The sequence below is a fragment of the Uloborus diversus genome, chromosome 3 (assembly GCF_026930045.1).
Source record: "Uloborus diversus isolate 005 chromosome 3, Udiv.v.3.1, whole genome shotgun sequence".
Lineage (NCBI taxonomy): Eukaryota > Metazoa > Arthropoda > Arachnida > Araneae > Uloboridae > Uloborus > Uloborus diversus.
Genome location: NC_072733.1, coordinates 168274126 through 168287722, shown reverse-complemented (window position 1 = coordinate 168287722; position 13597 = coordinate 168274126). Strand labels below are relative to the sequence as shown.

Below are 13597 nucleotides of genomic sequence, written 5' to 3'. Positions count from 1 at the left end.
ATTCTTAATTATTTTGACACAGTGCTTTATTCTTTATATTTTTTTCTTTAAAAAAAATAGAAAAAAAATCCCTTTTTTCTTAGTCATATTTCTCTTTTTATTATTTCAAATCTCTTTTCTTCTTCAACTTTTTATTAAGAAAAACTTCCATCCTCGTTAATGTTATGAATTTCTCCTCTCTTTTTTTTTTTTTTTTCAAAATTTTTTGGGAGAAAAAATGCTTTCTTCTCCAATTTTCACTTTTTTTGTTTTCATTTCAAATCTGGTCACGTAATTGATAAAAAAAAAAAAAGACCATGTATCTTTATTCTTGTTTTTGTTTTATTGTTAGTGTTACAGTTGATTTGACAATTGCACTCTTACAGCTGTTATACATTAAGCTTAAATTTTACAGTTTTGCTCTTAATATAACATTTATGCGCTGCAGCGGTTCTTGAGCTTTTTAGGCCACAGAAACCATAGTAAATTGCTTGTACTTCAAGGAACCCCAATTTTGTTTGTGACTCAAAGACAAAATGTTAACAGTCTAAGAGTCAAATGATAAAAATGATAATTGATCCTCATTCGATTACTTTCTTCTGCATAGAAGAAACTATTGATTACGTGAGAATTTTTGTATTTTGACAGATTAACACGTTGTGAGGTGCGTTTAATCTTCCTTAACCATTTTTCGAAACTATCTACCCGTTTGTGTTTAGCATGTATTTGACCAATTTCTTGAGGGCAATGTAACTCAAAACGTAATACATGGAATAGAAAGAAACTTGGTATACATGAGCATCTCCATGTGAGCTGGTTATGATTAGGTTTGGCACTTATCTTTTCAGAGTTTGATGCAATCCAACGATTTCCACTTTTAACGTGACGGTTGTCTGTCAAACAGTAGCTCAAGGATTCACATAAAAATTGCTACACATATATACCTCAATGGGAAAGATGCAGATAAATTTTTGCCACCAATCATTTCAAAGGGATGACACGACAGAATGATTTCCTCTTGAAGAACTACTTCTTCTATCTCGGGAAATATTACAAGAATTCAAACAGAAACTGAAATACAAACTGGCTGCACCGGATGATGCTCAAAGAGGATTTCAGTTTATAAAAGAAATAAATACTTTAATTTTGAAAATTTTCCTTTGTTTCTGGCAAGTGACTGATAATTCATCAACATATCTTTTGTCAAAAACATGTGTGCATTTCTTACATACTTTGGTAGAAATGCAGGTCTAACTCTTTGCACCTTCATTGTAAAGCTAGATTAGACTGACACACTGCTAGTTTAACATTAGTGTGAAAAAAATTAGAGATTAAAACTGCAGCAAGCCTGAAAATATATACCCGTGGGATGGCCAGTGTCTGTACATCAGAGCAGTATCGATGTATCGGTTTAGAGAAAAATTCAAAACCTATTTAAGGATGGTGATTCACTCCGGTTTTTGGCGATGCATTGATGTGCACCCAGCCCTAGTGGCTGCTGTGCCACCCTATTCCGCAGATAATCGGGAGTTTACTGTATTTAATCTGTCCAAAACATGTCAAGTACTCCTAAGAGAACTTGACCAAAACACCTCAATGCAGTGAAATGTGAATAAATTTACAGTTACTTAAACTAACAATTGTTTTATTATGTTGGAGAATCCAAATAACAGGAAATATTCTTAACAACTTTCATGCATGTAAGCTGTAATTAGAAGGCCGTGATTTTGTCTGATTTTACTATAAACCTCTTTTTGTTTAGTAACATGCTAATAAAACATATGTGAAATGATTAGCTAGGGTTGTTTATTTATTGTTTTAATATTAACAATGAACACTAACATTTTCTGATAGTTTGTTCTCACTTTAAACTGACTAAAAAAAGTCATATAGACAGCTGGAAGTATAATTCTCTTGATATGGAAACTTAGATTAAATATTTAATGAATTTAACCCCATCACAGTGCTGTAGGCCTGGGGAAAAAAAAAGTGGGATAATGTTTACTGTTAAGAGTATAAGACAATGAAATGAAAAGTGTGAGATCATTGTGTGAAATTCAAAAAGTAAAGGTATCCATCTGTGTCCCCTTCAACAATACCACTGATTTTAGTGGTTTTGTGTGTTAATCCTTTTCCAATTCACTATATATACTTTTGTAACTTTGTTTTGTCTATTTTTCCTATTTGAGTTAACCATTTGTTTTCTGTTTCTAGGATGATGAAATCAAAAAAATGATTAAAGGTATACTTGATTCTGCTGATCTGCAAGAAATAACCATGAAAAAAGTAATCAATCAGGTAATTTTGAATGCTTCAATATTTTTATTTCAGTTAATTATGTACAAGGTGGCCAACGGAAAATGTAAGTTTTTTAAATGTTTTGTATGAAGCCGCTAGCAGATGTAGAGGGAATGTAGGTATTAGTACCCTTAGTACACAGTGCCATATCAATAGCTATAAAGCAGTGGACCATAGGACATCACATTTTTGCTAATGATGTGTTAATTTCAACCTGGATGCCACGGTATTATTCCAAATGGCAAGACCATTCTCAGGTGAATTAGCAATCTGAGAAGAACAAGAATTATTGAGCTGAATTAGCCACCTGATCCACAAAGATTGCAAATACTTGGGTCGCCATAAAGCGAGTGATGCAGTCATGAACCAGTGCACAAAGTATTGAAAGAAGATTTGGCATTTCATTCTTACAAAATGTGTAGCAATGTAGCAGCAATTGATCATGCAATATTGTACTACAAACATACACCTTGCTTCTGCAAAGTATGGAAATGTGCATTCGAGGCATTGAACTAAACTTGTCTGACATTATCCTACATTCTAAATATGCATTTGTAATGGCATGTACTTCTGTAGAGTTTCGTACAGTAAAATGACTTTTGTATGAATCCACATGAGTACTAGTTATTTAAGAAACATCTGGTTCCCATCGATCAGTCCACGGTAAATTGCTTATTCTTGAAAAATGCTTGAAAAATAAGTTTCCAAACTGAAGACCTTGAAAAAAAATTTAAGTTTAAAATAATTCTTGAATAATTTAGAAATTCATTGAACTGTGCTTAATTTAAAAAAAAAAAACATCGTCTTTGCCATTTTTTCAACATGTGTACATTATCCAAAGCACATGCATTACGAAAAATTGCTTTCTTTGTGATTTTAAATCCTTTTGCATCTTGTAAATATTTTTAAATTTTTGACAATCGGGTGGTTTTTGTACATATCAGGAACCCTGATATGTACCTGCGACCTTGAAATATCCTTGAAAAGTCCTTGAATCTCATTTTGACTTTCAAGGGCCCCCAAAAGTACTTGAAAATCACAAAAAGTCCTTGAAAATTTTCAAAAGTCCTTGAAAACTATTATTTCTACAAAAGAATTCCTCTCTTGTGCGGTGAAGCATTCTTCACATTCCAGGAGAGTAAGTCAGTAAAGGTCAGACTTAGTTTGTAAAGGGGAGACCTAAAAAAAACGTCTGTCGCCATTTCCTCCCCTGTTGTTCCTAAGAAAAAAATCTGGGGATGAACTGGAATTATGCACTAACTCAAGAGGCTTGAAGAAAATATATCGCTTAGGAAGCATACATTTGAGGATAAGCACATCAAGGAAAATCGTTTTTTGATCAGTTACGCGTCATTATAATAAAATTTTTAAAATGAAATAATTTATAAAATTAGTCATGTTGCATATCATATTAAACAGCAACTAATGTACTTTAAAATGCTTGTTACCAAATCTTTCTATCTACATATGGTGCTCAGTTATTGTCCATTTTATGTTCAATCATTCATGAAAAAAAAGGTTTTTCTAAAAATCAAAAGTCTCATAAAAAAATAAAGAAGTAAAAATCTAAAAATTTGGACTTTTGATGACCTTGATGGGTACAATCAATGAACCAAATTTCAAATAAATACAAAAATGTGATGAAAAAACTTGACACGGAATGACCTCTAGACAACAAATATATTTTCCTTTTTTTTAATGTGTGCAATAGTACTTGTTTAAATTTGCTCCTTTATTTTTTGAATTTCCCTCTGCTTGACAAAGAACACTGAAGAATACTTTTTAGCCAACTTTTTTTCATCTTTTAGGTGTCTGATGCTTATCCTGATTTTGATTTAACTGACAAGAAAGCATTTATCAAAAGTACAGTTAAAACGGTAAGTTTTTTAGCAATTTATTTAGAGTGTCTATTGATACTGAAAGTTCTTGAAATACTAGAAAAGTTTTTTACATAATGAAGGAGTTGTAATTTTTGTTATAATATGGAAAACATAACAACTCATGCCATTGAAATGAGGGGAAATTTTGCCCCTCATTGTCCACTGTAGTCCAGGGATTTTCAACTGCTGCTCTGCTGCGCGAGATTCGATAGTCCTCTGAGATTTCAAAGTTTTCCTTACCAAAGGAAAAGTGATATGACATATTTAGGCTTTATTTGTGACAACTGTCTATAGTTTCGTGTGATTGTTCCCCATGATATACTCAAACTAGTGCTATAGTTACTTATCTATGTATTGAGTACCAGATACCTGAGTATGACATAAAAAAAAATTCCAGTATAATATTGCTTCTTCTTGCAAATTCACGGCGAAATGAGAACAGAATCAACAGATGTCATTTAGCAGTGCAATATATTAATAAACTTGGTATTTTTTCTTACTGTTCGTTTTTAGTTTAACCAGTATTCAGTGAAACTTCTCTGGAGCTACCACTCTCCATTCCTAGGAAAAAAGATCGTTAATCAAAGTTGGATGTGAAAATGCTAAATACAATAATTGCACCAACAGACATCATTTATGTTCTGTTTAAAGTATACAGAATATCATAAGAATATATTTAAATAGAGAAACTGAAAATGTTCTTCTCAAATATACTTCTTACTTTATTTTTATATTTGAAATGTGAGCAGATTTTTTTGCTTCATTCACATTCTCTGTTTTCTGTCTCTTGCTTCTAGTTCAGCTTTTAGCCAGAATTAGTTATTAACAATGTTATCATTAGTGCAATTGAGTACAATATGAGCCTATCTATTTATCACCTGCTCAAATGGGTTAAAAATATATCCTCTTCCTTGAAAGTTCTAGGAATGCTCCCGTTCTATTACTAAGCAACAACTAAATTCCAAGAACAACCCTGAAAACCTACTTGTCCTTATAAACCTCCAACAATAGCAGGCACGAGCCTGACCTGTTGCGAGATATGCAGTGATACTTTACCTTACCAAGGTTGTGAAAAACTATGTACTCTTTTTTATAACATTTTTGAGACTCTAAACAGAGGGGCACAGAAAGAGTCCAATTGAAAGGACTAGAAAAAACGATTTCACCCTCTTATTCATTTATGTCTACTTTCATATGCAAGAGAACAAGAGGGTATCCAGACTAAAATGTTTTATTACTTTCCTTTCGTTATCTCTCTTTTGCTTTTCTCTTACTGAAAATACTTCATTTTTTGGTGCTGAATTCCGCTATTCTCCTGGGTTGTTAGGAGAGGTTTCAATGATCTCTTCCAGAGGTTTTCTAGCATTGAATGGTTAGGTAGGAAAATTCGTGCCTTAAAAAACTGGTCGTTATTGAATGTGGTCGCTCATAGAAGTTTCACTGTAATAATACTAAACCATCAACTTGTATCTCTTCTGCACCTACTGTTTGCCTGAAAAATTATGCATGCTTTAACAATTCCTTAGTAGTAATTAATAGTCTATTTTATATGTGTAAGGATCTCCTTACACCCTCCAGTGTGTTACTTTTTTTAAAAAAAGCAACATTTAGTGAAAATTTACCAACAGCAATTCAGTAAAAAAGTAGTTCTATAGATCCTTCATTAAAATATATGTTGCATAATTTTAGTTTTGCCCACTGATGCTACAAAATCTATGTGCAAGCAATTTAGCTTCAATCAGAACATGAAAAATTTCATTTAGTGTTCTGATCCGAGTTTTGGTAGCTTACCACTGAATTATAAAATAGCTGAAAATACTTCTATTTGAAAAAGAAAAATGCTGATTAGTCTAGATTATTATGAACCAAAGTAGATTTTGCTCGTTAGCTCATATTCCATTCTATTTGCTTTATTTTCATAGCATTTGAATGATTCCATTCTACTTCCAATTTTTCTGCATGAAAAAAAAATCCGGTATCTTAATTTATTTTTATGAATTCATATTTAGACAACTGATTCACGTGCATGAATATTTTTATTAATAACTCCAAACAGAAAACAAATTAAAAAGTCTTCAATATAACGGCATTTGCATCAGACCTAGAGTTCAATAATTTCGTTAATGTTTTCTGACACTAAGCAGAGAGCTTTAGCCTTGCAATTCCAGCGAGAATCAGATAAACATTAGAATATTTTAGTTTTAACTCCTTTTCTATTTATTACAAGTTTTTCAAAAATTACGTACAGATTAGTTAATTCTTGTATAAAATTGTGCAAAGAGCTCAGTATTCCAAATATATTTGGAATACTGACCACTTGTGTACTTAAATCTACAACACATAGATTTAATATATGGTAACATAATAGTAAATATAAGCAGCACACCATTATATGATCCTTGCATAATTGCAGCTCCATCATAGCACTACGCTCTCATATCTTTCAATCTGAAAACAATCAATTATTTTATTACAATGCAACCAGTGACTTTAATAACATATTTCCAAATACTTGAAACAAGGCTGAATCTAAAGCTGTCTTGGAACCAAAATATCGGATAGGTCAGCCTTTCCTCTAAAGTGGTTTCTACATAAACCTATCCTTGTTGATTACAAAATAATGTAGATTCCAATATGCCTTTTACATGCTCTCTGTTTTCTGAAACAATTTTGTTGTGATGTCGATCAACTTTGCTGGCTTCCAAACTTTAGTTCAGCATGTATATATTTCATAATATATACATGCAGTGTATATTTCATTTGTTTTTTGAAAATATTTCAACACTTAGCTGTCAGGTATGCAGGGTCCGTCTGGGCTTCTGATTGTGCTGCTGTGATGCAGTTTAAAAACAGGTTAACTATGGGTTAAAATTACTAGTTGGTGACTGATTACACAGATATAATCTTTGCCCATTCATAATTGCATTAATAAAACATGAACTATATTTAAACATTGTTTGAAAATAAGGTATGGATCAGTTTACAACGAAACAAATTTTTAAAGCAATGCCTTTACTTAAAAACTAAGGGGACAAAGTTATAACTTTGTCTGTGGTTAAAAAAGTTTCGGGGGGAGGAGAGGGTTTTGCCGGTTCTAAAAAACTATTTTTTTCTCTTTTTTTTTGTGTGTGTGTCTTGTAGTTAAACATTTCAAAAATATATTCCCAAAATTTGAAGTCGTTTTGAGCAAAATTCTCAAAGTTATCACGTATTCAGTCTCCGCTCCTTCTAACTATTTCCGACAGCTGCAGACACTCAGAATGTCAGTTTTGCTTGCTTGGTGTTAGTTAAATATACTATAAATAAATAATGGAAAAAAAGAGACTGAGGAAATCGAAGCTGCTACAGAAACTGTACTATATAAAGCTGAAATTGATACCTTTTAGCTTCTGAAAAAGTCTGTTCACTCCCATTTTAAATCTAATTGACCAATTCATTTCAGATTTAGAACACATATTCTGCACGTAAAAAACTCCCCCCCCCCCTACTTTGAGTTAGAGTTTTTTGTTTTTTAATGGGTTTTCTACTAACAAAATAGTGGAATTTTTCGTGAAAAATTGAAATTTTATCTTCAAATGGCTGCCAAAAATCTCCGTAGTTGCTCTGGGAAAAGTTCTGTCACCAGCTTGTCTGTGGATATTTTTTGGTCAAAAATTTATAGAATATTCCATACCTGCCAACCCTTCCGGATTTCCCGGAAGTTTTACGGATTTTTATGTCCTTTTCCGTTTTTCCAGTTATGAGCAAAATCTTCCGGATTTTTTACGTTTTGTAGGAAAAATAATTATCTCGCCAATTTTGGCGTTAACGATACTTTTTTTTTTTTTGACTTACCTCGGGCATGTTTAGCAATGCTAAACAACCCCCATGAATCCAAATATCTGCAAAAAATCCAAGAACAGCAAAGGGTCACTAAGGACCTCGTCCTTCGTAAAACCCAAACAAGATAGAATGTGCTTGGGCGATACTTTTGTGGAACGCGGCACCGCGTTTTAGGCCAAGTAGCCAAGGAAAGGTTGCCATAAGAGAATGGCACGAGAAGAAGCGAGGCAAGATTATGACGTCACTGAGTGATACAGCGCATGACTTCATCGGGATCCAATCAAAGCAAGCGTCGCGGCGGGCAACTAGGGGCACAATTTCGGCGCCAATTATCTTCTCATTCTCTCAATTCGAGCTGTTTTTGCTTCGTTCTTTTTTTAAGATTTGTAACAAATGTTATTTCCAAACTTTTAAAGAAAGCAATAAAAGTAATATTTACTAAACGAAAGTAATTTCAATTGATATGAAATTCATAACTAATATATTGTTAAATGTAAAGAGGGTAGGTGTCCTGTTTGATTTTATTTTGCGTTAAAATCTTGTGGATAAAAATTAAAAAATCTTCCGGATTTTTTTTCTCCGAGGTTGGCAGGTATGATATTCTAAAATCCATACATAATACTGCACAAAAGGCTTGAATGAATTTAATCAAACCTTTTTCTAAAAAAAATATTCGTAAAAGTGAATTTTTTGACTCTGAAAACCGTACCCCTACCCCCTTTAGGGTTGTTGTCCTCCCCTTCCCCCAAATTATGCCCAGTATTTCTTACGTCTCTGTTGTTAAAATGACAAATATTTTATGTAATCACTAGTTTTCAGTTAGTGTTGGAAATAAGACTAACTTGAGGCTTCATGATGACACTTAAGATTGCTCTCTAGGCATGGAAACAACAAATGACCTCTGGGTACCATTTCTAATGAATAAAATATGTACATATATCCACAATACAGAGATGCTATATACTGCCAAAAGCTAATTTTTAAAAATTTGTAAAATATGCAGATTTTCAAAGACAAAATTGATTGTAATTCCAAATTACTTTCATTGAATGTTCAAGTCAATTGCTGATCTCAATCATGATGAGTCAGGAAAGAGGAGCTTAGATGCTGGGCTAGAATTAGTCCTAAAACTCCTAATGTTCTTAAAATTCTATAAAATGTCCTGAATTTCACATTTTTGTCCTAATTTTCTTAAAATGTTGTCAATTCTTTATCTTTTTAGAATTTTCAGCTCTCAAGTTTTGAAATTTTTGCTTTTTCTTAAATATCCAATCTTCCCCCCGTGGTTTTTACGATCATAGCATTGAACGCACTCACTTAGAACACAACCCCTACTTGTTCTTTCTTTTCTATGGGTCTGAATTGAAGCAAAAAAAAAGTATTGTTGGTCAAAAGACCACAGATGTGAGGAAAATAAATGAAGTTGATAAGTCACTTTTTCTATGTGTTAGGAGTGTATATAGTACTATTTCCAATAACTTGCTTTCCATTTCAAATGAATTTTTGAAAAATGCAGAAAAAATCAAATGCCAAATTGCTGCTGTGCCGCCATGAACATTATTTACCATACCCCGAATATCAAAAATTGGTATCATGAGTGATAGAGTATGAGAAGAATGGTTCATCTACATGTCTGATGAGAGTATAACAAGTATCCCTGACAAGTATAATGGCATTTTTAATAAATGAGTAATTTATCAAAAGGGAACATATCCACTTTTTAGAAAACTCATTTAGTGACAGCTTTTAAATCTTTCAGATGATTTTTATCAAGTCACTTACTTTCAAGAAGTCAAAACGGGGCGAACCCTATTTTATTTAAGGGTAAAGTTCGATTTTTCGATCAAAAGGTAACAAATCCGTTCTCTACACTTTTTATTTTGAGCAACAGGGGACATATCCTGAATGAATATGCAGTACAAAAACTTTAAGAACACATGGATGTCTTTTTTTTTACACAAACATTTCTTACTCTGAGCCATGATTTGCTGCGCTTTTGTGCTCAATTCTATACACAGAGAGGGTAATAAAGCTATTTCGTGCTTACCCTAATTAGTTTTTCTCACCTTCTGAACATTTTTGAAAAATGGATATGTTCCCTTTTGATGAATTAGTCTTCACATGGCAATACTGGAAGGAAATTTCAAAAAAAAGAATGATATGGGAATTTCAAAGTATGCAAATCTCTCAAGAGTTACTAAAGCTTGCCTCACTATAACACCTCCAAATGCTCAGCCTGAAAGAGGTTTTCCAGTGTACAACAATATTGTTACTAAAGAAAGATCATCTCTTTCACAGCTAATCATTAATTCTATCAGAATGTGTAACGATGTTATCTGGCAACACAATAGCATCACAAATATTAAAATCAAAAGGAATGATGACATTAGTGTGCAGATTTCATTTAGAATATTCGGCCTATTTGGAGCAGGAGAAAACAAAAGCAAAGAAACACTAAGCAGAAGCAAAAGTAATATGAAACTGCAAAGAAGTTGAAACTCAAATTCAGTCAAGTTTACAAGTCTGCAAACAAAGAAAATTGTTAAGTGTAATCAATATTTGTATAAAGTGTATAGCGTTTTGTTGGGTAAAGAAAAGAAATTCGGATTCTTAGAAAGTCTAAGAACACATGTTTATGACAATATTATATTAGAACACAATATTAAATGAAGCAGTGCATCCAGTCTTTAAATAGAAACTAAATATTGTTTAATATTTATTTTTCCCACCGAGAAGTTATGTCTTCTCATGCCTCTTTGAATGAAAGAAATTTCAGCTGTCAGAAGATAGTAGCAATATTATGAAAACTTTATGAAGTCAAGCTAGATACCTAAGAAATAGTTCTACCATTTTCATAACTAACTTGATATAAATATTTAATGCAGTGAGCTTACTTAAACTAAAATATTAAAATTCAACCTACAGTAAGCACGTTTTTAAGCAGGTTGTAAATGTCTGCATTCACACTTACGTTCTTATAGTTTAATGTGTTGCATGAAATAAAATGTTATGTTCCATTCCATCTAAATATAATTTTATTTATTTTTGTTTCATTTTATGTTGACTTTTTGAGAGTATAATTTATTTTTTATTATTTTAATTTTAAAATACTCCTTTTAATATACAATTTTAATTGCCAGCTCCTGAATGTCTGACTGGTTTTCCGAAATTCTGACAATGCAAAAGGTTTGTTATAATTGGTATAATTTTAAAACTAATATACTTTCTTGCCAGCTTTCTGAGATTTCTCTGTTTCATGCTATTAAGAAATGAAGCTATTATGTTTTATTTCACTCATTCGTCAGACTATTTATTGTATTTATATGAAGCATGCATATCATTTCATTTCAATTTGTAATTTTTTTTATTTATTTTTTAGGAATATTAATATAAGTTTGAATTTTTATTTTGCTGTAGGCTATTTCTTGATTCCATTGGAAAAGTCATCTTTTGAGCTGTGTAAATTGATGTTTCTGGAAATCCACATTATGAACTTTTCATTCTTTTATTATGCAACATATGCATCCCATTTGTTCGAGAAGATAGGCTTCTTTTGAAGTGTTTGCAGCTTCTACAGTATTTTACATTTTTTATTCTCAATAGAATTATAGGGTGGGTTAAAAAATAAGTTACAAGGTTAATATTCAAAATTTCTCTGACATTCCTTTCAAACATATTTGTTGAATTTGAAAATTTACATTTACTGAAAGAAAATGCCAGCACTTCAAATGAGCCTTTTTAAACCATCACCTACATGTATAATTCTTAGATTATCATTAAACATTGGTTTTATGTTCACAGATAAACTATTATGCATAAGAGTGTTTTACTTTATAAATAAAACATCAAATTCAAACTTTGTGTTAATTTTAAATGTGTCTTAAGATTTTTCTACATAGGTGAAATTCATTAATGATCAACTATTGTACACTAGGGTTATGACTTTTGAAAGAAAATTTTTGCTTGCGGTAGAAATGAGTGAAGTTTTTGATACAGAATCTGAAAAATGAGTTTTTTTTTTTTTTTTTTTTTTGCAATTCTTAAAAAAAGGTTCCACACTAATGAGATTGAAAATTCTTAAATTGTAGCACTCTCAGCACAGCAAAATGTAAATTTTCATCCTTCAAAATCAGTTTCCCATCATACATTTGATAAAAGCACAGTATTTATGGTTATATCAGGGTTCATACTTCCTTAAAAAACCCTTAATTTCATCAAACAAAATTGAGGCCCCTAAAAACCCTTTAAAAGTGCTTAATTTTCTGAAAGGTTTCTTAATTTTTTAAAAGCCATATTAAGTTCGGTCCCCGTTTTCCCCTCCTCAAATTAAAATAATTATTTTTATACTAGTGCTTAAAATGATTATTAAAGCTCAAAATCAGTTTTACATAAGTGGTTTTAGTTATTTTTATACAAAATACCGAACTGCTCCGTAATATTTTAAATTGCTCCTCAAATTGTTCCTCCAAGGTTGGCAATCCTGTACAGTATTTAATGTTTCATATGGTATACAACTTCAGGTACTGCAAAATTTAATGTCCAAATGCTTTCTTCGTATTTATTTTTAGCTGCAAATCTTAATATATAAAAATCTGTGCAGACGTTTGTCACCATAAGGCTTTTAAAGGACTGGGCCGATTTTGATCAATTTTTTTTCTGTGTAAATAAATTGGGGCAAGCATGGTTTCGAAGCGCGATGGATCGAATCGGAAACGTTTTTGTTAATTAATTTAAACATTGGATGGTTATATCTCCCAAATGATTAATATTTTTTTTTGACCTATTGTTGAGCGAGAATTGAAATAAACATTTAACCCGTTGCCAAAGGACAATAAGAAAGCCAGCTCTGCTTTTTGTAATGGAAATTTCCTACTGTGATATGTCAATTGAGAATAGATAAAACGTAGCGAGATATTGAAGCTTTCATTTCTTAAAAACAATTTTAGGCCCCGTGATATAATATTGTAAAATTAAGTACTGGAAGAAATTGGTTTTCTTTCACTAACCAAATGATCAGAAAGTATCGTTCTCAGCTCAAATCCATCTGAGTTTTGGCATCAATGTCAAGAATACTTTAAGGATTATCAAACTAATCAGTACATTATTAAAGGAAAAGACACCAGATTTCCAATTATCGAAATATCCCACAACAGGGTAGTTTTGTACCCAAAAGATCAATGTAGTGGAAGATTTTTATTTTTGGCGGAAAGAACAAATTAGGCAATATATGGGGATCTTTCGATAATTGGGAATCTGGCGATCAATTGGCTCCAGTGCCTGTGCAAGAAGTATTTTTCTTTGCAAACCAAATCAAAGAGATCGGAAACATCTATTCACATAGGGTTACTATAAATCAAATTATTTACGCCAAAAATGAGACTGCCGCGCCAGATTCCCAATTATCGAAACATCCCCCAATATATGAAGATTATTTAAGTACGCAAGGAAATATAGTGAGACAAATGCTCAGCGAGAGAGCAAGATTTAAAAGTTTTCGTTCAAAAGATCGGACCGCTCATCGGTCGGAGTTTGCTTCGCTCACCGATCGGCTGGATTACAGTCACGTGGTAGCTTGGCGAATTTGGCTATAAACAATAGAGTTGTGGGATTATTTGTTT

General features: G+C 32.1%; 1 protein-coding gene across 3 annotated transcripts in view; it reads left to right on the top strand.

Annotated features, from left to right (window-relative positions):
- LOC129219266 (protein DEK-like) overlaps nt 1–11817 on the top strand; it is a 79538-nt gene extending 67721 nt beyond the window's left edge. For 2 of the 3 annotated variants that reach the window (XM_054853594.1, XM_054853593.1), the window contains exons 10-13: nt 2194–2277; nt 4086–4154; nt 11120–11165; nt 11397–11817. In XM_054853594.1, the coding sequence (XP_054709569.1) occupies nt 2194–2277; nt 4086–4154; nt 11120–11134 (168 nt within the window). In that variant the 3' untranslated portion in view covers nt 11135–11165; nt 11397–11817. The remainder of the gene's footprint in view (nt 1–2193; nt 2278–4085; nt 4155–11119; nt 11166–11396) is intronic. The other variant, XM_054853596.1, reaches the window with a different exon arrangement.
- The last annotated feature ends 1780 nt before the right edge of the window (nt 11818–13597 follow it).